The sequence below is a fragment of the Tamandua tetradactyla genome, chromosome 1 (genome assembly GCF_023851605.1).
Source record: "Tamandua tetradactyla isolate mTamTet1 chromosome 1, mTamTet1.pri, whole genome shotgun sequence".
NCBI lineage: Eukaryota > Metazoa > Chordata > Mammalia > Pilosa > Myrmecophagidae > Tamandua > Tamandua tetradactyla.
In genome coordinates, this window is record NC_135327.1 from 180453371 (window position 1) to 180480475 (window position 27105).

At 34.5% G+C, this 27105-nt stretch overlaps 1 protein-coding gene and 1 pseudogene across 1 annotated transcript in view; one reads left to right on the forward strand and one right to left on the reverse strand.

Annotated features, from left to right (window-relative positions):
• Nucleotides 1-27105, reverse strand: part of DGKI (diacylglycerol kinase iota) — a 506760-nt gene that overhangs the window by 178713 nt on the left and 300942 nt on the right. Inside the window, 4 exon segments of the mRNA XM_077143510.1 lie at nucleotides 18523-18634; nucleotides 20054-20127; nucleotides 24600-24662; nucleotides 25697-25752. Of these exon segments, the coding sequence (XP_076999625.1) occupies nucleotides 18523-18634; nucleotides 20054-20127; nucleotides 24600-24662; nucleotides 25697-25752 (305 nt within the window).
• Nucleotides 3476-4178, forward strand: LOC143687399 (thiopurine S-methyltransferase pseudogene; annotated as a pseudogene).

Here is a 27105-nt window from a genome sequence, read left to right on the forward strand (position 1 = left end):
AGAAGGGTAGAAGGGCTTCCATAGTAGGGATGTGGTAGAAAAGGACAGAGACATTGGAATTATTAAAAAAAAAAAAATACATATCCTCAAAACTTCAAACCTAGAGTTACTATACGGCCCAGCAATTCTGCTTCTAGATAGATACACATGTAAAATGAAAACATATGCCCATGCAGAAACTTGTACACAAATGTTCATAGCAGCAAAATTTATAGTAACCAAAAAGTGGAAACAACCCAAATGCCTATCAACGAACAAATGGATAAATAAAATGTGGTGTAGCCATATAGTGAAAAAGTATTCATAAAAAGGAATCAAGTACTGATACATCGACAACATGGATGAACTTTGAAATCATTATGCTAAGTGAAGGAAGTAAGACACAAAAGGTCACATATTCTATGATTCCATTTACAGTAAATGCCCAGAATAGGCAAATCCATCGAGACTAAAAGCAGATTAGTGTTGTTGTAGGGCCAAGGATGATAGGGAGGTTCTGAAGTTATAGGTTAAGGATATGGAATTGTCTTTGGGCTTGATGAAAATGTTATAAAACTTTTTGTGGTAATGGTTGTACAACTCTGTGAATATACTAAAATCCACTGAATTGTACCCTTTAAATGGGTGAATAGTATGGAACGTGAATTATATGTCAATAAAGTTGTTTGACAGATGATAGATCAGATTACAGGGATAATTAATAGATGATAGTGATGATAGATTGATAGATTGGTAGATAGGTAGATAGGTAGATGGAGAAAAGGAAAGAAGGAAGAAAGGAAGGGACAGTGGGAAGGGGAGGGCGAAGGGGTGGGAAGAGTGGGGAGGGACCAACAATGACAAAGAATAATGAAGAAAAGCTGTTTAACTCTGTACAATAGAGATCCAATATCTAAGAAACTCTCTTTGTGAAGACCTAATGGCTTGTGTCACTGTACTTAACATATAATAAAATTAATTGGTTTTGTGTTTCAGTAGTCTTTGCTGGTAGGAACATTACCATGATATAACTAATAAATTCAATAAATAGAAGTTTATTCTATTTTTTCCAGTTATACTGCATGTATTCCCAGGCATCTTTCCTGACCTCAGGTCAGGGAAAGACCTAGTAGCTTTGAGAACTGCTTTTCATTTTCTAAACTGTTTAAAAAAAATAGCTTCTTAAATATTAGGGAGGGACAGGGGGTATGGGATGTTTTGAGTGGGTGTTTTTTTTACTTTAATTTTTGCTTTTATTGTTTTGGAGTAATGAAAATCTTAAAAAAATTGATAGTGATGAACGCACAATTATATGAAGATACTGTGAACCACTGATTATACATTTTAGATGATTATATGGTATGTGAATATATACCAATAAAATTGCATTTAAAAAAATTTAGCTTCCTCCAGTTCCAATCACCAATATCTGTTACGTTTAACTGTCCATTAGGATTCAGCTATGTTTTCCTCCATTTAAAAGATGGAATGTTTCTATTTCTATGCTTCTTCCACTGCTTTTTGTTTCCTGAATTTTCCATCATTTAAATTATTTCTTTCGTGTACAAAGGGATAATGTGGTGGTAGGTACTGTTCTCAAGTGCGAGGCTTATAAGGATGAATAAGACACAATATGTTTCTTATTTTAAAGCTGAAAGAGATTTTTCTATAACTTAGTCCAACTCTTTTAAGTTGAGAGAAATGAGACCCAGAGATGAAAATATGTATTCAGAAAGAACAAACATTTACTTCGTGAGGAAACAGTTACACGCCAAGCACCAATTCACATATATTAAAAACACTGTTGTCTATTGACCTTCAGGCAGCCTTAAAAATGAAAAACCTTTGTTACCAAAGAAAAAAAAAATAGGTTGTAAAAAAATGAGTGAGAAAGACAGTTCACTTATCTATTCAGCTTTTTTTTTTTTTTTTTTTTACCTGAACTTAAATTATTTCAGGAAATGAAGAAGAATACCGAGTGTATAAACGTGACTACCTCGGCTATCATTTGTCCGTTTTCTTCCTCGTTCTTCCTTTGCTCTGCTTTTTCTTGCTCCCTAGGTTCCAGTTAGGGGCAGCTCATGAAAGGCATTGGTAGGAAAGTGGAGGGCAGGAAAAGAGGAGAAAGCAGGTATTTTTCCCTCTCTACCTACTTCTAAGCAGTCTCTGGTAGGGTCTGAGTCTTCTGCAGGCTTCCATGTCCTACGGGGCAGTAGTCTCTCCAGGCAACCTCTTTCTTTGAGGTCCCAGCACAGAATCCACCAGCGTAGGGGATGCCCTCCCTCAGAGTTCTAGCTCCTGCCTGATGGCCTCCACTTCTCAGCCCATCAATAGGCTACTCAAGGGTCCATTTTGTCCGTGGCCTTGGTTCCCGAGAGCTGGGAACACCATCCCCTGCCATAGTCCTTCCAGCCCAGGAGTCGGTGGATGTTTTGCAGTTGCTAAGCTATAGATTCCAAGTCTGTGGGTTGTCCTCTTCTCAGTTCTTCTAATAGCCCATAACTAGTCCACCATATCAAACACCTTGAATTGAATTACCTGGAATGTTTTTTTTTTTTTTTTCTGATGGACTACCTTAATCAACAACATGAAAAATTTTTTTTTTTTTTTTTTTTTTTTTTTTTTTTTTTAAAGGAAAGACAGAGAGAAGGAAGGAAGGATAGAAGGAAGGAAGGAAGGAAGAAAGGGAAACATTTTTAAACATTTTCTTGTTTTTTTATTGTATTTTGTTTCTTTGTTTTTGTTACATGGGCTGGGGCCGGGAATCGAACCGAGGTCCTCCGGCATAGCAGGCAAGCACTTTGCCCGCTGAGCCACCGCGGCCCGCCCAACATGAAAAATTTTATTTAAATAATTTAAATACCATTATAAGCTAATTCATATTTTTCTACACTTTTTTTTTTTTTTTTTTTTTTTTTTGCATGGGCAGGCATCAGGAACGGAACCCTGGTCTCCAGCATGGCAGGCAAGAACTCTTCCTGTTGAGCCACCACGACTTACCCTTTCTACCCACATTTTGACAAGTTTTTTTTTAATTGTCATGAAGCTTTAGCAAGTTTTATTGCTTTTTTCACTTTAGTAAGTACTTAAGATTCTTGAACACTAGTCTGTTTTTGAGTTCCCTGCAACATATGATGTATGGAGTCTAACTAATATCAGTAGTACTATTATTATTTATTATTGTGCATATGAATAAATATTTATTAAAAAAATAATATAGATTCAGTTTCCTCATATGTAATGTGACGGGATTTCAGTATGCTGCCATGGTCTATTCCATCACTAGCATGTTATGATTTTAGTCATATTTATAATTTCTTGTTCTCAAAGTCCACCTCATTCCATCCATAGTCCTCTTTCTTACCTTGAATATATCACAAGTGGAGGACCACAGAAGGAAAGAAATTTATATAAAAAGTTAAAATAAGTGGCAGTCTGTGGGTGCCTGGAGAGGCTTGAAGACATCTGCTTGTGAGGCAAAGGTGTCTACAAAACTATGAATGATACAAGAACTTTACTAGAAATTGATGAGTACCCCAATAATGAGGTACAGAAAAACTGAGTACTAACTCTGGAAGAATGGCAAGAAAAGTGGGTGAGCTGTAATGAGCTGCATTTGGGTACTTTTCTTAATGGCGAGAGTGGACTCAGGATATTTTTTCCTCTTTGTGGAAAAGCAATTGAGATGAGATGGTTTGCAGACCAGGGAAACAGCATAGTTGGTGTGGAGATAGTGAACCCGAGATTCGAGAATTTTTTACAAAGCAGAATCTTTCTTAGTCAGTAGACCAATTGCCGAAATTCCTGGAGCCAAAGTATTTAAGAGTTCTTCAGGGAATATTTCATTGCACTGCTGCAGCATTTTTTATATTTCCAGAGTAAATATTGGTGAATTTGACAGGATTTGGGATAGAGGAGCCTTAATTGCTATCAATCCAGATGATCGAGAATGCTATGTCGATATAATGTTGTCCCTAACAAGAAAAGGGTTCCGGTACCTCGCTTGTATCGTTTCTCATGATCCAACTAAACACGGAGGCCCACCATTTTCCATTCCAGACACTGAAATTAAAAGGCTGTTTGGCACAAAATGCAATATTCATTGTCTTGGGAAGGTTGATGCTTTCAAAGACTATCGTAAAAGTTGGGGAATTGACTTTATATTTGAAAAGTTATATCTGTTTGCAGACAAAATCTAGCACATCAACTTGTTTTTGAGCAATTGAAAATCATGCTCAAGCATGAAAATATAATGAATGACTAAAAAAATCATTTCCCAGTTACATTACAGAACTTTTTTCAAAAATGTATATAACTTTTTAGAAAAAAAACATAATAAAATGTTTTGACTATCTTTTACAGGAGAGTATAATTAGGAGTATAAGCAGACTATAATTTGTTTTACTTACAGATTATAAAAAAATTTTACCATGAACATGTATTACTTGTATAATTAATATTTAAAAGAGAAATGCAAGGCATATAACAAATACAAGAGAGAAAAACTGACATTAAATTTTAATATGGTGCAAGGTAAAAAGAAAATATTCAAATTATATAAAATAATAATGTTTACTGTAAACACTCCTTATGCATCCCTTTTCACATTTTGCTCCTTATGTAATAATTTTATATGTAAGATAATTAAGAAACAACTTTAAAAGTTTAGTTTAATGAACTAACTTAATGGAACCAAGCATTTTTCCTAAACTATAAAAATTTTGCAGATTTTAAAATTAAGCTTTTTCCTGAATTTGGAAGGTTTTTGTTTCCTCTAGGTTGACCTTGTTTAAATGATAGTCTTCTCAAGTATGGTGAATCCAGACTCATGATTATTCACTATAAAAGTTTAGATTCAGATCTGTTTTTCAGGAGGGGTACAAGGGTAGTTTAGTGGTAGAATTCTTGTCTGCCAAGTAGGAAACCCGGGTTCAATTTCCAGCCTATGAACTTACAAATTAAAAAAAAAAAAGAAAAGAAAATCAACAAATGGTGCTGCAATAACATTGCACATGGAAAAAGAAAGAAATGTGACCCCCACCATACAGCCTGCAAAAAAAAAAAAATATTCATTTTTCATTAACACTCACATTTTATTAAATCAAACACTACCTTTTGATGATACTACCTAATATCTAATAGATTTTGATGGTTTAGCGCATGATAATAGAATGGTTTATGTTATTAAAAATATGTTATTTGTGAAAAAAGTTTTAAAAGCTCCCTCTGATCATTTTTTGTAACTAGAAATTTTCAACTGTACTAAGACAGTCCATATTCTGGACCATAAAACAAGTTTCAGGAAAAATTCAAAAAACTGAAAGCTTACATAGTATGTGCTATGATCACAAGAGACACAAAAGAGAAATTAATAATAATTACATATCTATTAAAACTTCCAAACATTTGGAAATTTTAAAACACATTCCTAAGTACTCAAAAAAAGAAAGTTGGAATATGTTCTTGAAAATGCAAAATCATATGGTATGCAGTTAAAGTAGTGCTTAGAGTGAAATTCAAAGTTTAAATTTTCTTTAATTAGAATAGAATACTTAAAATCAGTGATCTAAGATTCCACCTTAAGAATATGAAAAGAGTTAAGTGAAAGCAAATGTAAGAAGGAGAATGTAATAAAGAAAACACTAGAAATTAATTAAATAGAAAACAAACACTTGAGTAAACAAATTAAACCAAAAGTTGGTTCTTTATAAGGCTTAATAAAAGGGATTAACTTCTAGCAACTCTAATGAAAAATAGAATAAATGACCGATTAAAGAAATTACTTGCATCAGGAATGAAAGAGGAGACATCACTACCAATCCTAACGATAATATGCCAACAATTACAACTATTTAGATAGAATGGACAAATTCCTTCAAAATTTAATTTAATAAAGTCGACTCAAAAGAACTAGGAAATAGAATAGATTTATGTCTATCTTGTCTCAAAGCAATCTTAAAGCCAAATGGTTGGTTCATTGGGGAATTCTATGAATCATTTATGGAAAATATTACACAAACCTTGACAAATACTTTCAGAAAGTAGAACCAAATGTCATTTCCTATTTCACTTTATGGGGCCAGCATAACATTGACATCAAAAATTGACAAAACTATTACAATAATAGAAAAATTTAGACTAATATATTCATAAGCATAGTCACAGAAATGCTTGACAAAATATTAACAAATTGTGTCAGCAGTATAATAAAAGATAGAATATCAAGACCAAGAGGGTCCTATCCAAGGAATGGAAGGCTAGTATAACATTTAAAAAAAATAAATCAATAGAATTCACAATACTGACAGAATAAAGGAGAAAAATTATATGTTACTTCCCTTCAACATCTTACTGAAAGTTCTAGCCAGTTCACTAAGGCAAGAAAAAGAAATAAAAGCATGTAAGGAAATAGGAAAACTTTTATTCACAAACAACATGATTTTGTGTGTAGGTAACCTAAGAAATCTATTTTTAAAATGATAAATGCATGAGTTTAGCAAAATTGCAAGACAAGGAAAATATGTATAAACAAATAATATATACACACAGTTGTATTTTTTTATACTAGAAGTGAATAAGTGAATATGAAATTTAAAACAATACTATTTAAAATAGCTTCAAAACACAAATATACTTAGGAATGAATTTTTTTGAAGGCATATAAGGAGACATCACCTCAAACAAGTGGTAGAGTGGGAAGCTTCAGGGTGCTGTCTCCACACAGAAGCTTTAAACTACCAGCAAGAACTGGCATAAACATCTTTCTCAAAGATCCAGAAAATATTAGATTGCAATAACAGGGTGAGCACTACTGAATCAAGAAAAAGTCTACTTAAAAGCAGTAGGATCTCATGGTGTCCTGGCTGGCCCCTGCCTCATGCCCTCACTTAGCTTAGCATGGAGCTAGTCTGCACTTCCAGTGTGAATGTCTGATCCCAATTCTGGAGGGAGCAGGGTAATCCTCATGCATATACAGGAAACATGTATGTTTGGCTGAATCCATCTGTTGGTGTCCTGAGGGATTGGACCAGAACATTATCTCGGACTTGCCATCCCAGGACTTGCCTTTGTGTGTGAAAGACAATTTACAGAGCTCTCCTATAGAACACTGTGGGAGAACAGTCAAGTCATGGATGCCTGGGGCAAGGGATTGCTGGCTATAAGACATATAGTGCAATGCCTGGGAGCAAGAGGAAACTGTTTCTAGGGAAGAGCCGGCATTCAAATCCATGTAAATTTGGAAATTGCTATGACACAGGCAACATACTTAAAATAGTATGCATGCTAAGAAATATCAGAGAAGCCCCTATGCTGTGGCCCCAAGCTATTCTCCAAACAAATTGTACAGATAAGCTCCAAAGGAGAGCACTCACACATCAATCTGCAAAAACTGGGAAAAGCGTTTTCTTTTATTATTTTCTTCACCTCCTCTTCCTCTTCCTAATTCTATTCTTATTTTTATTCTTATTCTCTTAGCTCTTGGCATTCAGGGAAAGCTCTGCTACAAAACTAGCTGAAAATAAGCTTAAGGAATAAATGTCTCAGAGTCAAAAGTCCAGTGAATGCATCTTAAAATAACAAAATGTTCAGGTTCCAACAAAAGATTACAAGACATGCAAGAAAAAAAAAAAACAATAAGTAATAATCAAGGCAAAGAAGAAGATTAAAGCATTAGAAACCATCAATGGGGAGGATCAGACCTTGGACATAAACAAAGTCTTTAAAAAATGGTTCCCAATATGCTCAAAGAGCTGAAGAAAAATGTGGACAAAGTGAAGGAAATCAGAAAAACAATAGGTGAACTCAAAGGAGATTATCAATTGAGATAGAAATTATGAAAAGGAACCAGAGTTGAAGGCCATAGTAACAAAAGTTAAAAATTTCTGAAAGGGATTCAACAGCAGATTGGAGCTGTCAGTAGAAAGAATCAGGAAAATTGAAGATGTGAAATCATCCTCTGAGGAGAAGAAAGAAGAAAGAATGAAGAAAGTGAACAGAGTTCGAGGAAGCTGTGGGACGCCATTAAGGATACCAATGTATACATTGTGAGAGTACCAGAGGAGAAGAAGGAAAGAAAGGGGCAGAGAAAATTTTAAAGGAAATAATGACTGCAAACTTCCCAAATTTAGCAAAAGACATGATTATACACAGCCAAGATTCTCAACAAACTCAAAACAGGATAAATCCAAACGGACCCACACTTTGCATATTATAATCAAACTGTCAAATGCAAAGATAGAGAATTCCGAAAGCCATAAGAGAGAAACAAAATGTCCCATAAAAAGGGACAATAAGATTGTCAATTTTTCAAGATTTTCAATCTTATGTCCCATAAAATTGTCAATTTTTCATCAGAAACTATGGAGGCAAGAAGGCAATAGGGTGGCATACTGAAGTGCTGAAAGAAAAGAAAAATCTTGTTTTCTAACAAAGAGTTCTGTCTGGTAAAACCGTCTTTCAAAAATGAAGGAGAGATTAAGACATCCCCAGAGAAAAAAAAAGCCGAAGGAGTTTCTCACACTAGACCAGCCCTATACGAGATGCTAAGGAGAGTTTTGCAGTTTGAAAGGATAGGTAGTACAACAGACAAAGATCAAAGCTGAAATAAGAAATAAAGATCTCTCATGAGTGTAGCTGTATGGTTAAATATGAATGCCAAGACTATGGTACTTTGGTTTCTAACTCCACATTTTATTTCCTACAGGATCTAAAATATAATGATAAATCGGTGATTTTGGACTCATAATTTATAAACATGTAATTTGTAACAAGAAGTACATAAAGGTGGGGGGACAGAGGGGTATAGGAATATAGTTTGTGTATTTTATGGAAGATATGTTGGTATCGATACAAATGAGATTATTTTAATTTAGGATGTTAAATTTAAGCTCAATGGTAACCACAAAGGAATATTGAAAATATTCAGACTCACATAGACAGAAATTAGAGTGCAGGAGTTATGGGGAGTTAATACATAGTGGGTGTTGGGTTGTTGTTTGGAAGGATAGGAAAGTTTCAGTAATGGAAAGTGGTGAGGGCACCGAACCCTCACCATTGAATGTGATCAATCCCACTGAATGGCATGCTTGGGAGTGGTTGAAATATGAAAGTTTATGTTGTAGAAACGTTTCCACAGTTTAAAAAAAAAAAAGGTGCAACTAAAGAGACAATGATAATTAAATGCAAAACACGATCTTGGTTGGGACTTATTAAGAAAGGAGAAAAAGTTCAAAAGGACATTATTGGGATATATGAAAAATTGGAACATAGACTGTAAATTTCACGTTGATGTCAAATTACTTGACAACTGCACTTAAGGTGCTTACACAAGTGAAAATCCTGACCTTAGGAAATGCACACAGCAGTATTAAGTATTCAAGGAGCATGATATATACAACCTATACTGAAGTATCGAGAAAATGGATTGATAAATTCATAGATGGATACAGAGAGATAAGATAGATAAATAGATAGAGATGGAAGGAAGGAAGGAAGGGAGGAAGAGAGAGAGAGAGAAAGAGAGACAGAAAGAGACAGAAAGAAAGGAAGGAAGGAAGGAGGAAGGAAAGAAAGAAAGACGGAAAGAAAGGAAAAGAAAGAAAGATAGAAAGAAAGAAAGAAAAACAGACAATGATATGACAAGTATGCAAAAACGTTAATATTGGTGGATCTAGTATCTGAGGGACAGGAGTCGATGGAGTTCTTTGTATGGACTTTGTATTATTTTTATAATTGTCCCGTTAAGTCTGAAAGCATTTTAATATGAAAAGTTTTTAAAAATGTACAAAAGGTTCTGAAAGTATACAAGACCGATAACAGAAATTATGGAACACATAAATAAATGAAGAGATATACCCTGTTCACAGACTTGGAAAAAATATTGTCAATTTGTCAGTTTTCTCCAAATTTATTTATAGATTCACTGTAATCCCAAAAGGTTTTTGTAGACATTGACAAACTTCTAAAATACATGAAAATACTAAAAGACCTAGAATAGTTAAAACACACGTAGGTGAACAAATGAAATGATTCTCCTTATCAAACTGATGGCTTACTATAAAGCTACAGTAATCAAGACGGTGTGATATTGGCATAAAAATAAATAAATCAACATTAGATTAGTCAGAAACAAACTCACACACAATCAATTGACTATAGTCAAAAGCAGCAAGGTTATTCTATGAGAAAAGGAAAGCCGTTTCAATGAATAATGCTGGGGAAAAAATGGATAAACAAATGAACAAAGCGAACTTTGATTCCTACTTCATATAATACACAAATATTAATTTGAACAAAATCACAGACTTACACAGAAAAGCTAAAAACTGTAAATCTCCAAGAAGAAAATACAGAATATTTTTCCAAACTTCCTTGGGGTAAGCAAAGATTTCTTAGGAAGAACACAAAAAGCTCTAATATAAGATAAATCAATTTCATAAAACTGGACTTCCAAAGAATATATAAAACTTCTGCTCATCAAATAAAACCAGTATGAAAGCAGAAAGATAAACCACAGATTGAGATAATATATTTGCAATACATATATCTGTCAAAAGACATGTTTTCATGAATATATCAATAATTCCTGAATTTCAATAATAAAATATAAAGTCCATTAAAATGTTAAAAAAACCTACACACTTCAAAACAGGAGACATAAGGGCTAACAATAAATATAAATAACATGGCCTTGCTCTCCATTTCTTTTTGTGTATTAGGGCATAATCATTTGTTTCATAATTTTAATAACTGTATGAAACATAATTCTTTCTTTCTAGGTAAGGAATTCGATTCTTTCCCCACTTTCCATTTCATCAAGTGTAATACCTTAAGAGAATTTTGTCTCTATTCATTAACATGTTTTCAGCCACTGCAGGATGTTAAATTTAAAATACTTGTCACCCAGGTACTCTCATATACTACTATTGGGCAATAAATGGTATAAATTACAGAAAGTTATTTTATAATTTTTATTGAAAAACTTTGAATGTTTATGTCCTCGTAACAGTAATTTCTTTTCTGGGAATTTGTCACAAGAACATAATTTGAAGTGTGAACAGAGGTTTATGAACACATATGTTAATTACAGAATTATTTATAGCACCAACATCAGAAGCCTACAAATTTCATAAAGGAGTAATTGTTATGTAAATTAGGACACATTTACACAGTGAAAGAGTATCAGCCATAATATGATACTTATATGAGTTCAAGTTTTCAAACACAGAAATAAAGTATTTGGGAGGAAACACTAAGCGGTTGTTTTTGGGCCCTGTGATTATAATTGATATTTTACTTTATTTCTAAGACTTATGCATCAAAGTAGATAAAATATTTTTATTATCCTTTTCTTAACAAATAATAAAAGGATATATTATCTGGTATGTGTAAAATGTCAACCCTAGGTTTTTCCACGTAATTTTTTAAATTGAATAACCTTTTGCTTTACCAAGTCATAAATATAAAAAGGCCTAAATCACACATTGTAATTTCAATTAACAAAAAGAAAGCTGCATATGCTTTGCTTAACGTTTTTAAGACTAAAGTCCTTGGATGTCACACATTCTGGCAAACTAGGCCCCAAATTCCTCAAAATGTGAATTATTCTTTGAATGGTCTTGAAAAGTTTTAAATTGCTTAAACACAAACTCAACATGAAAGGACCTTCTCAGCTATAATGGCAGAAAATCGTGGCAGAAATAAACACAAATTACAATGTCTGATTTGGGGCTGTATAGAATACAAACAGGTCATCAAGTTACCAAGCATTCAATGAAGAATAATCCTAATTGGTAGGAATACATTTCAATCAGGAAAATGAATTGAAGACTTTTGCTTTGGAATTTTCAAATACAAGAAAAAGTCTAAAAGAAACTATTTTTTTCCCATGCCAGCAATTTTACTTCAAATCTCCCTTAAAGTACCATTTTAATTTTTCTATTCTTTAGATTTTGCTTCAATCCTAAGGAACATATAAGAACATTTATTATTATTAAAATAATCTTAAAAGTTTAAGTTAAAAGCCTTTAATTACTTCAGATATTTCAAATCCTGTGAAAAATAATTGTTTCTAAAAGACTTTACTTAATAGCTAAGTTTCTTAATTACATAACAGTCATTTTAAATACACAAAAATACACATGAATACAAACACACAAATTACATTCTTCTCTTATATAGTCATTTTAAGCATATATTTGCCTTTGTAAATAATTTACCTTCTTAGAAATATAAGATTTTAAAACTCAGTATAATTGTTCAAAGAATATGAAATAGATGGGCTGAAAATAAGTTTCTTTCATTCTGAATGAAAACAAACACGATGCTGTCTATTTTATGGGTAGTGAGGTAAGACATATGAAAAGAGATAAATATATGCCAATATTATTAGAGAGCACAAGCTATTCATAATTGCACAGCATAAACCACTATTCTGATATTCTAAGATTCTAAGATTCTAAGTTTTCTATGTTGGAGGCAATCTAGAGAGTAAATTATACAACTGATGCTAGTTAGTGTACATCTATCACAATTATTCCTTACAAGCAAAATAAAAAAAATAATTGACATACTATTAGCATTCCATTTCCTCTTCACCAATTCCCATGTATTATTATTTTTCTCTATTTTCTACCAATGCTATGATGGGAGAGAGAAGGATTTCATGGGTCATAGAATACTATCTCCAACCTGGAGGAATAACCCGAGTGCTAAACATATATTTCAAATTGCCATTTATATATCTCCTTGGATATCCTACATGGATTTCAGATATAACCTGTATAAGAGAGTTCATTCTTTTGTAACCTTATGTTTCTTTTATATTTGCTATCTCATTCAACATATTCACCCTTTACCTAATGACCTATGCTAGATGCCTGGGATTCATTTACACTCCTTCTTTTTGACCCTTCACAATAAGTCACTATATACAAATAACTCTCTTGAATTCACCAGTTCTTTCCCTCTTCATTGGAACTTTCTTAGCTCAGGCCTCTAGATTTCCTCATTTCTTCACGTGGACTCTAGTACCAAGTTTTGATTTGTCTGCTTGCCTCCAGCAGTAGAGATACTGGTCTTCATCTATTACCCTGATGTCCAGGTAATTTTTCTAGGCACATATCTATCACTCCTGTTCCTCTTTCCCTCCCCAATAGTAGTGTAAAGATTTCTACTTCAGGCGCTTTCTTCATATTCCCATTTTTATTCACCATTGCACATCACTATAAGATACCACTGGGAATTTTCCTAGGGCACCATGTTTAAGCTAATTTCTCTCAGGGGGAATGGCTGGTTGGCAATTTCACTCCCAGAGACCCTTTTCTCCTCTGTGAAATCTTTGCTGATATCCCCATTCTAAGACTGCTCTTCTGCTGTCAGTTCTCCTTTCTAATCTCACACATTCATTTCTCCTAGAATGTATTGTATTGAAGTGTGATTGCATGTTTGTTTCTTTGTCTCCTCCTTTTTCTGCCAACTGTGAGTAGCCAGAGGACACAGCTCTTATTTTGGTTCATTTCTTAACTGTTTACCTACCAATATGCCATTCATGGATTTAATAAGAATGTGCGGATTCAGCAACTATTCAATAAATATTTGTGATAATTGATTGAATGAATGAAACCAATATGACTATTTAAATAACAATTATTGCGTTGGATTTAGTAAATTTCTATTAATTGAAGATAGCTATTATTACCTATATTTCCCATACCCTGATAGGCCTTTTATGATCAAGCTTCAGAAGCCACATGGTGTTATTTTTTTAAAATATTTTATTGAGATATCTTCACTTACATTCAGTCCAAAGTATACAATCAATGGCTCATAATATCACATAGCTGTGTAGTCATCATCATGATCTTTTCTTTTTTTTTTTTGCATGGGCAGGCACCGGGCATCGAACTCAGGTCTCAGGCAAGGCAGGCAAGAACTCTGCCACTGAACCACCTGTGCCCAAAGTGTTTAGAGCATTGTCTGATAGATTTTTTTTGGGGGGGGGGTGGGGGGTGGGGGGTGGGCAGAAGGTGCATGGTCCGGGAATTTAACCCGGGTCTCCCATGTGGAAGGCGGGTATTCTAACCACTGAATTACCCATGCACCCAGCATTAATTTTACTGCACTCTATTCATTAAAGTATTCACAATCAAGCACACCCAGATTCAAGGGAAATGTACATAGACCCAACTTCTTGATGGAATGAGTCTCAAAAAATTTGAGACCATTTTAAAACCACAGCCTACATGGGAGGATGATTGTGAACCAACTCAAGTATTTTGAAAATGATATGAATTCATTATTTGGAAAGTAAAGGAAAAGAATCACTAATGCTGTCTTTATTTTATAAACTGTTTACCAAAACAACCAAATAGTAAATGAACAGAAGTTTTCTTTTTGTAGATATATTTCAGTAAATAAGTGAAAATGTATAGAATAAGAATATCACAAGTTTGCAGTCCTTAAGGATTACTGGATCCAGATGCTGATCACTAGCTTTTAATATTTAAAAAGGAGAGCTAGGGGGTACAAGGATAGCTCAGTGGTACAATTCTCGCCTGTCATGCAGAAGACCCGGGTCTGATTCCTGGTCCATGCAGTTTTCAAAAAAAGAAACAAGCAAAACAAACAAACAAAAATTCAACAAATGGTGCTGCAGTACTCACATGGAAAGTCATGTGACCCCCGTCATACAGCATACAAAAAAAATTTTAAAAAGGAGAGACATTGTGACTTAATCTGCATCCTTTTGTGGAAGAATAAAATGCTACCTACAAAGCAGATTTGGGGGTAAAATGTATCTGATATATCTAGATCCAACCAGCCATTTACAGAGAAATGAATCTAGGTCTATCAATTTACAGGAAATACGGAGAGAAAAGACACTATTAATTGATGCCTCAGAGATGCTACCAGCAAAATTCACACTCGGGGAAACTCTTCAGGAAAAAAAAATGTCCCAGTTCCTTCAGTAAATGAAGGGAAATTAGTAAAAAGTAAGAGACAGAGGGGAACCTCTAGAGACATAAGGGTCCTATCAATAAATCACAATGTGTGGACTTTATTTGAATCTGATTCAAAGCAAGTAAAAGAAAAAAAAGACATTTGTGAGGCAATTAGAAATTTGAGCACTGAATAGATATTTAGTGATATTAAGATGTTATTGTTTTAATTTTTTAGAAGATAATGTTATTGTGGTTGTGCTTTAAAAAGGTTTCTGACGTTTATGAATGCATTCAGAAATATTTGTGGATAAAATGATATAACCTGGGATCTGCTTCAAAATAATATAGGGAATTGGAGAGTACATTGAAAACTATTGCTTTTTTCTTTCTTTGCTTTGTATATATGTTATATTATACAATAAAGAAAATTTTTTTAAAAATCCATGGAAGTGCACAGCATAGTGAACCACAAATTAAACTATGGACTATAGTTAGTAGAATAATTATAAAAATGTGCTTTCATCAATTGTTGCAAATATACCACACCAATGCAAGGTGTAATAATAGGGTGGTATATGGGAACCCTATATTTTATGTATGATTTTTCTGTAAACCCACAACTTCTCTAATTAAAAAGAAAAGAAAACAAATAGCAAAAAATAAAAAAATAATATAGGGAAGGAGGTGAAAGGTGGGGATTAAGAGATAAGATTGTCCATGAGCTGATAATTATACAAGCTGAGTGATGGCATGAGGACTCACTATATTACCTACTTTTTGTTGAAAATTTCCCATAATAAAAATTAATTAAAAAAACACACTTCAGTAATGCCAAGGTTTCACTAATGCCCCAGTAACCTTGGAATAAAGTCAAACACTTGGGTAAATTCTATAGCACATTTGTGGGCCAGACCTCGCCTATCTCTCCAAGCAGCAAATGCTTCCACTCTCACATTTCACTTATGTTAAAACACATAAAGCTTTATTGTTCCCACAAAGGACTCTGTCATCTCATATTTCAAAGTGTTACTTTTTTTTCTCACGATGTCAAACCACATTTTTCATTGGACAAGACTCATTCAGTTGCCAACTCCTTTTCTCAGGCCCTCTGTTATGTACTGGGACTACACTGCAGAGCTGGATTTCCACTGCAGCCACTCCCGGCTGGCTCTCCACCCTTCTCGCCCTCCTCTTTGCCTTTAGAAACCAACCCAATGAACTTTATTGTCCTCTGGCTTCCGATCAGGCATGTCTAGCAGGGGACTTGGGAGTGCAAGAAGAATGAAGCCATTGTATTTCCGTCCCTGGTTTCCTCCCCTCTAGGTTGGCACAGCTTAGCTGCATCCTCTTAGCAAATGCCACTTTCATCAAGTGGTCTTTCCAAACAATTATCCTTTTATGCACCTCACACAGGCCAGGAATACAACATCATCCTACGTTGCCTGTCATTAATTGTCCCTCCATTAAACTATCCTCTAAGTACCTACTTTGAATCTTCCATCTTTCTCCTGTCAGACATTAATTATACAACTATAAGTAAAAACTAATAAACAGAAAAGACTAAAACGAACTTGACACCAATATGGACTGAGAAGTCATGGAAGATGAAGAAGGAGTTAAAGAATATTTAAAAGAGAGATGGACCATAAATTGCACATGCAGAGGCTCTGTGGTGCAGAGAAGCAAGGAATATTCAAAGTTGTGCTTGACTTGAGAGACCACTTGAGTTAGAAAGCCAAGAGGGAAGAGGGAACGGCTGTAAAACTGGAGAGATGCTCAACTGCGCAGGCCAGGTAAGGATGTAGATTTTGATTGTAAGAGCAATAGGCAAGTGTCTAACACTCCCCTTGACTTCTGTGATGATTAATTTTATGTGTCCACTTGACTAGGCTATGGTATCCAGCTGTTTGGTCAAATACTAGCCTAGATGTTGCTGTGAAGATATTTTTGTACTCGGGATTAGCATCTATAATCAGTTGACTTTAAGTAAAAGAAATTAACCTCAGTACTGTGGGTGAACCTCATACAATAAGTTGGAGACCTTAAATGCAAAGGACTGAGGGTCATTTGCCTGAGAAGACTACATCCCGCACTCCTTTCTGAGTTTCCAGCTTAAAGAAGTTAGACTCAAGACAACATTATTTTTACTGGAATTTCCAGCCTCTGGCCTATTCCATGAAATCCTGACTTGCCAGCCCTCACAATCACATGAACCAATTCCTTATAATAAATCTCTACATATATATGCTGCTGGTTCTGTGTCTCTGGAGAACTCTGACTGATACACCCTCATAGGCATAGGTAAGGAATTGCTTTCAGACTCTGCCTGACAGCCTTTTGCTATACTGTTGTAATTAGGAAGTTCTGGCACATGGTAAACATTCAATAAATGCTCACGGAATCAATGAATAAATTAATAAAATTCATGGGGTCAGTTTTTTTCTACCATCTATTAGCATGTTTTTGTCACCTTCCTAAGAATTCTTCTTTGTACATATCCTTCCTAAACTTAATCGTATATGTCCTTGGTTGTGTCTTCAGCTGTAATTAGCAAAACAGCTTTGGTGAAAAGGAGCTGTGTATGTGACCTACAGCCCTGAAAAGTAGGTCAATCCCAGCCCAATCTTTTACACTGTAACAACCATTGCATTCTAGAGATGGCAGACATATGCAATATCGCTAATCCAGGTCATGGTGATTTTTGCCATACTCATAGTAGGTTACTCCATTAAACTTCACTAATTCAAGGTGATTTAGAAAAAGGCATCTGGAATCCATGAGATGCATGAAAAAGAGGGCTGTTTTGGCTTGTTTAGAACAAGAAATGCAACTTTCCTGCTTTCAAGTATACGGTACAACATACAACATAAATGCTAACCAAAGGTTGCAAGGAGAGGCTCTACTTTGATTTGCTTTGTAAACTGATAGCATGACCTGACTTACACAAAGATGATAAGCATAATGTTTAACTAGCCCCCTCATCATTTAATAATAATTAAGAATACATGGTTAAAGCCTGTTTGACATTAGACTTATACTACAAATTTACTTTTTTAATGTAAGCAAACAAAATTATAAAAGATGATCTCAATACTGTAGTAACTGAATATTCATTAATGCTAGGATAATGATTTTTTTTTGATATTCAGGTGTTTTGAGGTAATGGAATGCCCATGTCATGCATAAATAGGTGAGATGAAGTTGAATACACATGACCTCTTTCTTTTTTACCTAAACACACAAGTCCTCAGTGAATCCAGAGTATTAAATGGCACGGTTTTTGCATCAGGGCTGGACTATATCTGTGGCATAATGCTTTTTAATTGGCAGGAAAACTTTGCATTTCACTGTAGTACAAACTTAATCAAGAAAATTTTAACCAATAAGTCCATTTATTTTTTGAAGTTCAAACCCATGTACACCACTTTTCTTGGTGACATAAAAAAATGGCTTTTTGTTCTTGTTTTTTCCTAAACAACTCTATACTGTATAAAGTTTATAATTTGATAAAACAAGAGAAAATTATGCTGAAGTCCTGTGAAGTGAATCAGCTCTGTGACTAAAATTGATTTCATTTGAACACAATAGTTGTATTGCTTACCAAAGAGGCCATGGTGAAGCCAATGACTTCTATATAGCCATCATCATGACGCTGAGGTTCAAAATCATGATGATCTCCTGGATTTCCCCAGGGCATTGTGCCAGCACAATATCTACAAGATAAGAATAAAAACAGAATTAAATTTATCTGACTTGTCTTATAATTACCATAAGGGGTTAATTTTTAGGGAGACCCCATGCTTGTATAACATAGGAACAGTTTTCAGTTCTTGGTAAACACCTTCCAATAGAAAAGAATATGGACTAATTATATTCTCTGAAATATCAGCCTCTGGAAATGGGCCAAAATTTTATAAAATTATCCATGATACCCAGCTTTCTCCTAATTCATTACTTATCCACATTTTTCACACGATTGCCTTCTGTGAATATACCATACATAACTAAGAGGTGGCATCAGAACTTGGTATTTGGAAAGACTTATGTATGCTAATGGAAAATGAGACAGGTAAATATGCAACATTATATAAATAGCTAAAATAATAAGCACCCACAGGAGAAGGGAAATGTAACTGGAAAGAAGAAAAGATAGAGAAGAAATGAAAAAACATAGGAGATTGGAAATGGAAGAGAAAAGAAAAGAAATTAGAAAACAGAGAAAAGTTAATCTAGAGTGGAGGATATGGGAAGAGCGAGAACCAAAAGAGAAAAATTAAAGAGGACTAATAAGGTTTCCTAAGAATTTAGGCCTTCTACCTAAACAGCTAAGCAGAAAATACTTCTGGAACAGGATTGTAACTGACTATATTGAGCACTGCCAAAAGTAATCAGGGTATTGTAAAATGTTTTCCCAGCCAGAGATTTGCATACAACTCTCATTTCAATTAAATTCAGTCTAAATGGAATCTCTTTGCAGATTTTGCATCTGAGATGCCTGCTGTGCAAATAACAAAGGACCTTAATTCCACCCCTTCCAAAATCTTGGCTTGGGAGTCTGAAATCTAATTTTATGCCCCTGAGATAAGGTGCTTATTTTGAGACTAGTTAATCTTAAATATCCCTTTCTTCTGAGGTATATAATAGCACCAAAGAGAGCTGACACAATGGCTATAAAATGCTACCCTAACATGCTATTTTTTCAAAGACAATCATCTGGCAACTATTTTGAATGAATTCCATACTCAAATCAGGCTGGATGGTTTCCTAACACAACTGAAGGAAGCTTTTGGGAAACTGAGAACAGAGATGTATTCAAATCTACTATTCTCGGGTGGGGAAGAACTGTGGCAAATTAGAATCAAATTAAAATGTTCCAATCAAGAGAGATTTCTGCATCTCTTAAGGATGGGTAAGTAGAGACCATGTGTGCCACACAGAAAGCACGTGCCGCAGAGAATACTAAACAATCCATGGATGAAAGCAATAATATCAGACCTAGAAAGCTTTAAGAAATGATTAGGATAACTGATTTTCACCGTTTATATCTGAAAATTTTCTGACAGGAAAACAGATCACCTCAAATCAAAGCAGAGTTCACACCAAACCAAGGAAACAATAGGAAAAGAGCTTACCTGGGTATATTTAAAAATACTATACACTGGAATTTCAGCTCCTGAATCTTTGGGGTGAGATCTGTTCCATCACACTGCAACAATTTAAGCAGAAAAAGCAAAGGTTTTGTAGAAGTCTCAAGCCTAAAAATTATTAAAGATAACTGGGTTGACAACATACAGCATGGTTTTCCTCCCTTTGTGCCTATCTCTGCTTAAGTGAATACCACTTATTACAGTGGGAATTTAATCTCATTATAGCTTTTCCAGAACCAGGGCTCAGAAGTGGGTTTTGTTTCACTTTTAATGTAGAAATAAAGCCGGGATTGACCAAAATGATTTCTCTCTTTTCTCACATTCAAAGGAACTACTATCATTGTTAATCTTGGATTATTATTAGAAATTTAGGCTTGTAGCATCAACATTAGAAGACTGTGAACACTTAAAAAAATGAAAAGGCTGAAGCCTGAAGTTAAGGCCACAGTGGTCAGTATTACAGACATCTGATTCAAACACTATAAATGAATATAGCCTCTTATTTTCTCTGCTTTTTTGAGATGATTTTCATTTTGCAAATGTTAAATAATATTTTGAACACTGTGAAAGGAATGCATACTGAAAGCTTTTAAAAAGGTCTCTAATGATAAATCAACATTCTCTCCATTAGTCCTCTGCTGTTATAAATTTAAACTCTTACAGACTTTGTACTTTGGGGACAAATTGCTTTACTGGAGTCTCAGCATGGCCCTAGCTGTAAGGGGCCTCAGGCCAGCTTGGCCTCAACACTGTCTGTAAGTGGCTGCCCTCATCGGTCAGCACTTTCCTCCAGGGTCCTCTGATTCTACTAATCAAAGAAAAGGCTTTCCTGTCCCCTTCTCATTTCTCATTTGTGATGTAAGTCAAAAAATACTCTCCCTATATTCTCATCACAGAATTTTTCCATTATCTTTTCTTTTGGAGAGAGACGCAAAACATTTCCAAGCTCCCTGCAAATTTTTAAAGATTTCTTTAGGAGAAGCTTCACTTTAAGTACAATGGTCCTGCCAGCAGTCAAGGGATGTCTCTAAGCACCTGCTTTCTTTACCCTAGTGATTTTAATGCAGCCTCATTTTCACGAGCATTCTCGAAAATTGTTCCCAGGAAATGTTATGGTCCTAAATGAACAAAATCTTTTCAAATGTAACTTAAATAGAAACAAATTCTAGACATTGATTTAAGGTTTTTTGTTTGTTTGTTTTTACATGGGCGGGCACTGGGAAGTGAACACAGGTCTCCAGAACGGCAGGCGAGAATGCTGCCACTGAGCCACTTGCCTGCTCTGATTTAAGGTGTTTTTGTAATACCCCTTACATCCCCTAAATAAATGGGGATGAATCCTCCCCATTTATTTACAGATTTGAATTGAGTTTTTAGAGGACTACATCAATGAAGAAAAAAGTGTAGACATTATAAATTATCAAAGTTGAGAATTGTTAGCAAGGAAAACTTAAATAATGGGATGTGGTACATTAATAAGCATGCAAAGCAGTACTGTTACATTATAGAGAAAGATGATAAAAATATTGTTGAATCTGGAACTGAATTCAGTTTTCAACCCTCTACTTTTTCCTCCTGGAAAACATTTCAATGATTCAAATAATTCATCAAATTCATCAAATTATTTGCATGCATAACATGTTCCTTACGTATGGGCTCATCTACTGATAAATGAATCAATAGCAAGAAAAAACATAGGAAGTAAGGAAAAAAATGCTCTGTGTAGGTTTTTGTTGATGACTATTTTTGAATGTTTTGGTGTAGGATTCATGTAAGCATCTTACACTTAAAGTGATGGATTATTAACTATTACATGAGAAACACTAACTTCACCATGTGGCAAAAATAAAGTGGTCTGCTGTTGTAAGACATCTAGCTACCCTTCTATCTTTTTATCTCTCACTGAAAAAACATATAGTGATGTCATTATAGGAATGTTCCCATGCCCCTCTGTATCACAACACAACAGTCAATAATCATTGCTTCAAAGTCATGTCTTCCTATGTGCACCCTCCAGACAACGAACATAAACTCTTCTGAAAGCTTAAAGAACGTCTCTCAAGTCACATATCTCGTAAACATAGACTTAGAACTAAATCCAAAATTTTTGAATTTAGTCTATAATGTTTTTTTCCTCTTTAACAAAGAAGATATGTCTAATATAAATTAATCCGCTTGGACAATTGCTGTATTGGCTGATATCAAATCTTTCCTAGTTATTTGGCTGGCATTTTGACCTTCCTGAAAACTCCTTTTAATCACTGCTTCACAGTCAACTATGTATCAGACATTTATCATCCAGAGAGCTACCAGATATAGGAGAGAAACTCTCTAGTGTTTAGGAAACTTTTAGAGTTTAATTTCAAACCACATGACTTGAGCAGATTACTGCCATTCAAAAAGACTGCTGCCTAGCACTCATTGGCTCATGCAGTAGGTGCTGATGTTCCTCTAAATCCTAAAAGTACTGTAAAGAACTGTAAAGGTTGTTTTTTACTAGGTTGCAGGCAGTTGAAGAAATGGAGGAAATGTGGTGTAAGGTCATAGCTACGTAAATTCAATCATTATAACTTTGTAACTAATGTATTAGGATTTAAGGGATGATTTTGATTATGGAATCATTATATAGATATTCCCTTTTTATTTCTTGTATATTGGAGTACACAGAGGGAAATATATGAAATCTCTACGTTATAATCCAGCTGCCTTGATCTCTGATAATGATTGTATAGCCTTTATCTTCTGCCCCAGTGATTGCAAAACCCTGTGACTAACCTTCACTTATACCCATTTTATCCAGTTTTTCAACTTTAGAGTTTGTAATCACTAAAGACAGGCCCTAATGTTTATTAATGAAGGCTCTTGGGTCAGCCCATAAGTAACCCACCCCAAGTCCATAGTTATCTTGATAACCAAGACTGAATCTAACCAAAGTGGGCCTGCCTGACATGCGCAGTTAGCTTAGACTTTAACCTATAAAGTCATCTATATTTTATTATAATACTAAAAATCATCCTTATCATCATATTAAGGACACTATTTTGTTACTTATGTTCTGCAACTAAGCATGTAATCAATTTGCACATGCTCAATAATTAGATCACCTCTAACAACATCATCTGAGGCCACGGTGCTCATTATCCTAAACCCTGGCCATCTTTTTCTCTAATAAAACTCCCAGAAATACTGCAGTTAGGGGAGACAGATTTGGGGCTGATAGGCCATCTGATCTTCTGTTATGCACCTAATAATAAATTTTTTCTCTCTTTGAAACCCAGGTGTCTTGGGAATTGGTCATTTGAGCACAAAAATCCACTGCCTTTGTCAAGTAACAGCTTATCAGAATAAAGATCATTGCAGTTAATTGGACCCTGTGTCTTTCTAAAGGCAGTATTTCAGGTCTCAAGAGTCTACAAGTCAGGAAGATATTCACTTTGTATTGTTACTGCTATGAACACTGAAACTTCTGATTGTGATACCAAGGTTGTAACTGCTAGTGACAGAGGTCTTTGGCTCTTATTCCAACTGATTTAGGAGATTTATACCTCCTGTATGTGTTATTGTTGACTACAGAATTTAATTTGTGTTCTCTCATGCTCCTATATGTTCCTCTATATTTCTAATAGCCTTAGATCATAAATTTTCTGTGTTCTCATGTGTATCTTTTGTTCGGTTACATACTCTTATTCTTTACCTAGTTCATGATAAATTCAAATATTGCTATATTCCCATTCCTTCTCCCCATCTATATGATTATCTCTTTCTGCTTATCTTCCTTATTTACTTACACAAATATATGCAACAAATTCATGTTCATTCCTTCTTTTAAGTTTTTAGTATAAGGAAACCTTTTATATCTTTCTTAAAAACTAAGTGTATGCTATCTTTATGCAAGAAACAGTAACTTTTTCCCTCCCTTCCCCCCAAGCAGTGTGTATCTCAAACCTGAGATACAAACCCAGAAAGAAATAGCACACACACACAATTCATTCAGAAGTGAGGAATCTTGATGAGGTAGAAGAGTAAGTTAGCATTAAGAAAATGAAATCAATGCACTGTTCTAAAATGACAACTCCTCAGACAGCCCTGGAATAAGTATATTTGTGTGGTGTGCATCTATTGATATTTCAAGACCTAATTTAGCACCATTTCTTTGAGGAAAGTTTCCATGTCTCCACTACCATCAGAGTTACCATTTCTCCTTATGTTCAATATCATGTTGTGCAAAGAGCTGAGTAATAACACTTATATTACTAAGCAATGATTTATGTGTCCATCTCCTTAACTAAACTGTGAATTTTTTGAGGAATGAAACTAATCTCCTTATTTATCTTCATTCCCACAACAAAGATAGTGCGCAAAACATAGTAGGCACTCGGGAAATGTTGGCTCAATGAACCACATTAATGCTCTCCAAAGTTCTATATGATCCAAAAACTAATCTCGACATATAAACTGATTTGGGGGGTTCAGTTTTTGCAGCATATATATTCATATTCAAATGAAATCAATCAATATATTCCATACTTACAACAACTTTAACATGTTTGGATAGATCCCTAGAACTTCTCTGTAGGAAATCAGAAAAAGCTGCCTAAACCATAAGGAAACAAAGAAAAACAACTTATTTAAGTACATGGTTATGCAAACCCTTGTTTCCATATAGATATTCCAAATATTCCAAAGTACTCAAAAATGTAAAACAGATTCTCCCCTTTTTTGCTGAGTCTAAAATAAAGCAGCATAGTGGCTATCAAGTTGAAATCTTTTCCTTTGTTTTTGAACCATAATCTATAATAGAATTAAGATGACAGTAGAATAGTGAAAAAAATGGATAATCCCAAGGCTCAGTTTAAAGGTTTAATTTAACAACCTTTTCTGACAACTTTTCGGTTAGGTAGTGATATGATCGTTAGCTTGTCACTGAGAATGCCTTGCTCTACCATTCTTTTATGTCAACACTCTCTATCCAGTGGTATAAATTTAAATGATAATTTATCACATTTTAGAAGTCTTTTTTTTTTTTAACTTCTGGCCATTCATTTCCAGGAATGTCCCTGAGGAGGAGGAGTCAAAAAGAGGAGGCCCCCTTTAATCTCATACATGCTTCATGGAAAACTTCCATGCTCTCCAATTTCTCATCCAAACGTCAATGGGTACATACCCCTTTTCAAACTACATTTCTTACCATCTACCTTCTATACATCTTTCAGTCTACCTAACTTCCCCATTCTCTATATTGGCATTATGTGGGTCTTTTCTTTTCTTTTTTTTCTTTCTATGTTTTTTTGTTCTTCTATGTGTGTTTTGATGTTTGTTTTCCCCTCACTCCTTGAATATCATCTCCTCTCTATAACATGAAGCTTCAAGAGCTTTAAAGTTCAAAGGTGATGAATACTAGCCCTCTTTCTGCCAACTACTTTAATAAGTATATCCTCACCTCACATTTATTCTTTAAACTAAGACATTAAACACTAAGCATAGACATACACGCATAAATGTATGATATACACGTGCAATTATTTTAATACGGTTATCTCCTTTATTACTAATAGTAATTATCACAAGTAGTAATTTGTTAGTAGTAGTAATAATATGTAATAACAATAAAATGAAATATATACTTACCCCTGCATAAAACATTTTATTTCGAAAACGACTGTTGAATTTCTCTGGATTTGCTTCTGTGAAAGAGTAAAGGTAAATTTTGTTGTAGAGACCTCCTTAAAGGTAGTGGTTTAGATTAGCACCCCTACTTCCTACCCCTACCTCTCTACCCTAAATTCGACACATCCAATAACTTCATTATCATCTTCCCTTAGGTACAGGCCAGTTGTCCAGTAGAAGTGTAATCCCCAAGCTTGCAGCATTAGCATTAACCAGAAGCTTTATAGAAATGCAAATTACTGGGTCTTACACCAGTGGGGTTGGAGTTTAGGAGTCTGTGGTTTTAAAAGCTCTCCAGGTGATTCTCAAGCATATTAAAGGTTGAAACATTCTGGACTATATTCAAATGGAGAGCTGATGAGAATACAGGGCAGAAGTGGTAGAGGACGGAGAGAGGAGGTGGAGGTGCAAATATTGGCTTGACTTCTACAGGGCATGGCATACATAAACTATGTATGCAGCTTCCAAATGTAATAAAATTTGGTGAATTTGAATAAAAAATCAAGGGGAAAATTGTTTGCACATTCACAAAAACTTTATACTACCATCTGTTTTCTTGCTTGTGACAGGCTTTGAAAAATCATTTGGTTTAGTGTGTACATAAATGCAGATAGCCTGCTGAATGGACCTAGGGGTTTATATTACAGCAAAGGCACTGGCTGAAAAATGGTTTAATTTTGAGTTTGATCCTATATTCTACATAGGTTAAGGACACCAAAAAAAAAAAAAAATGAAACAGGAATTAGCAAAGAATTTTTCAAATTAATTCAGAAGATTAAAAAATACCTAAATGAAATATCATTTCCTTACATATTTCTTTCTAACACAATTCCAAAACTTTCCAAAAGAACCCACTGTCAATTTTTGCTTTTTGCTATTCTGTTTGATATTCTCATTAATTCGCTCTGAGGTTTATGTTTTCCACCCATCATTTCTCCCAAGGCAGTTGACTGAATGGCTGAAACTCTCCAAGCCTTAACCCTGTCTTTGAATGGAAATTCCCAACTATTGCTGGTTAGATGAAGAAAAGTAGCAAAGAGCTCACTCAGTAAGACTGGGGAGAACCAAAGCTATATGGCCTCAAGAAATAATCCTGAATGAATATTTTCATAACTATTATAACATATTATTATTATATGACAGAGCAACGGAGTAAAGGTTTAGAAATGAAAAAGAAATAGCAATATTTTTGCGGGTGGTTCTTGAGGGCTATCATCATCTATAAAGAGTTTCTCCATTTCAAATCTCTCTTAATCATTCACTCTGCTCTACCCAATTAAGTACTCTAATCCTAGTAACGAAATCAAACAAAAGATAAAAGCTTAATTTATTGAGTACAGTAGACAAAAAGAAGACAAAAATGGTACTAA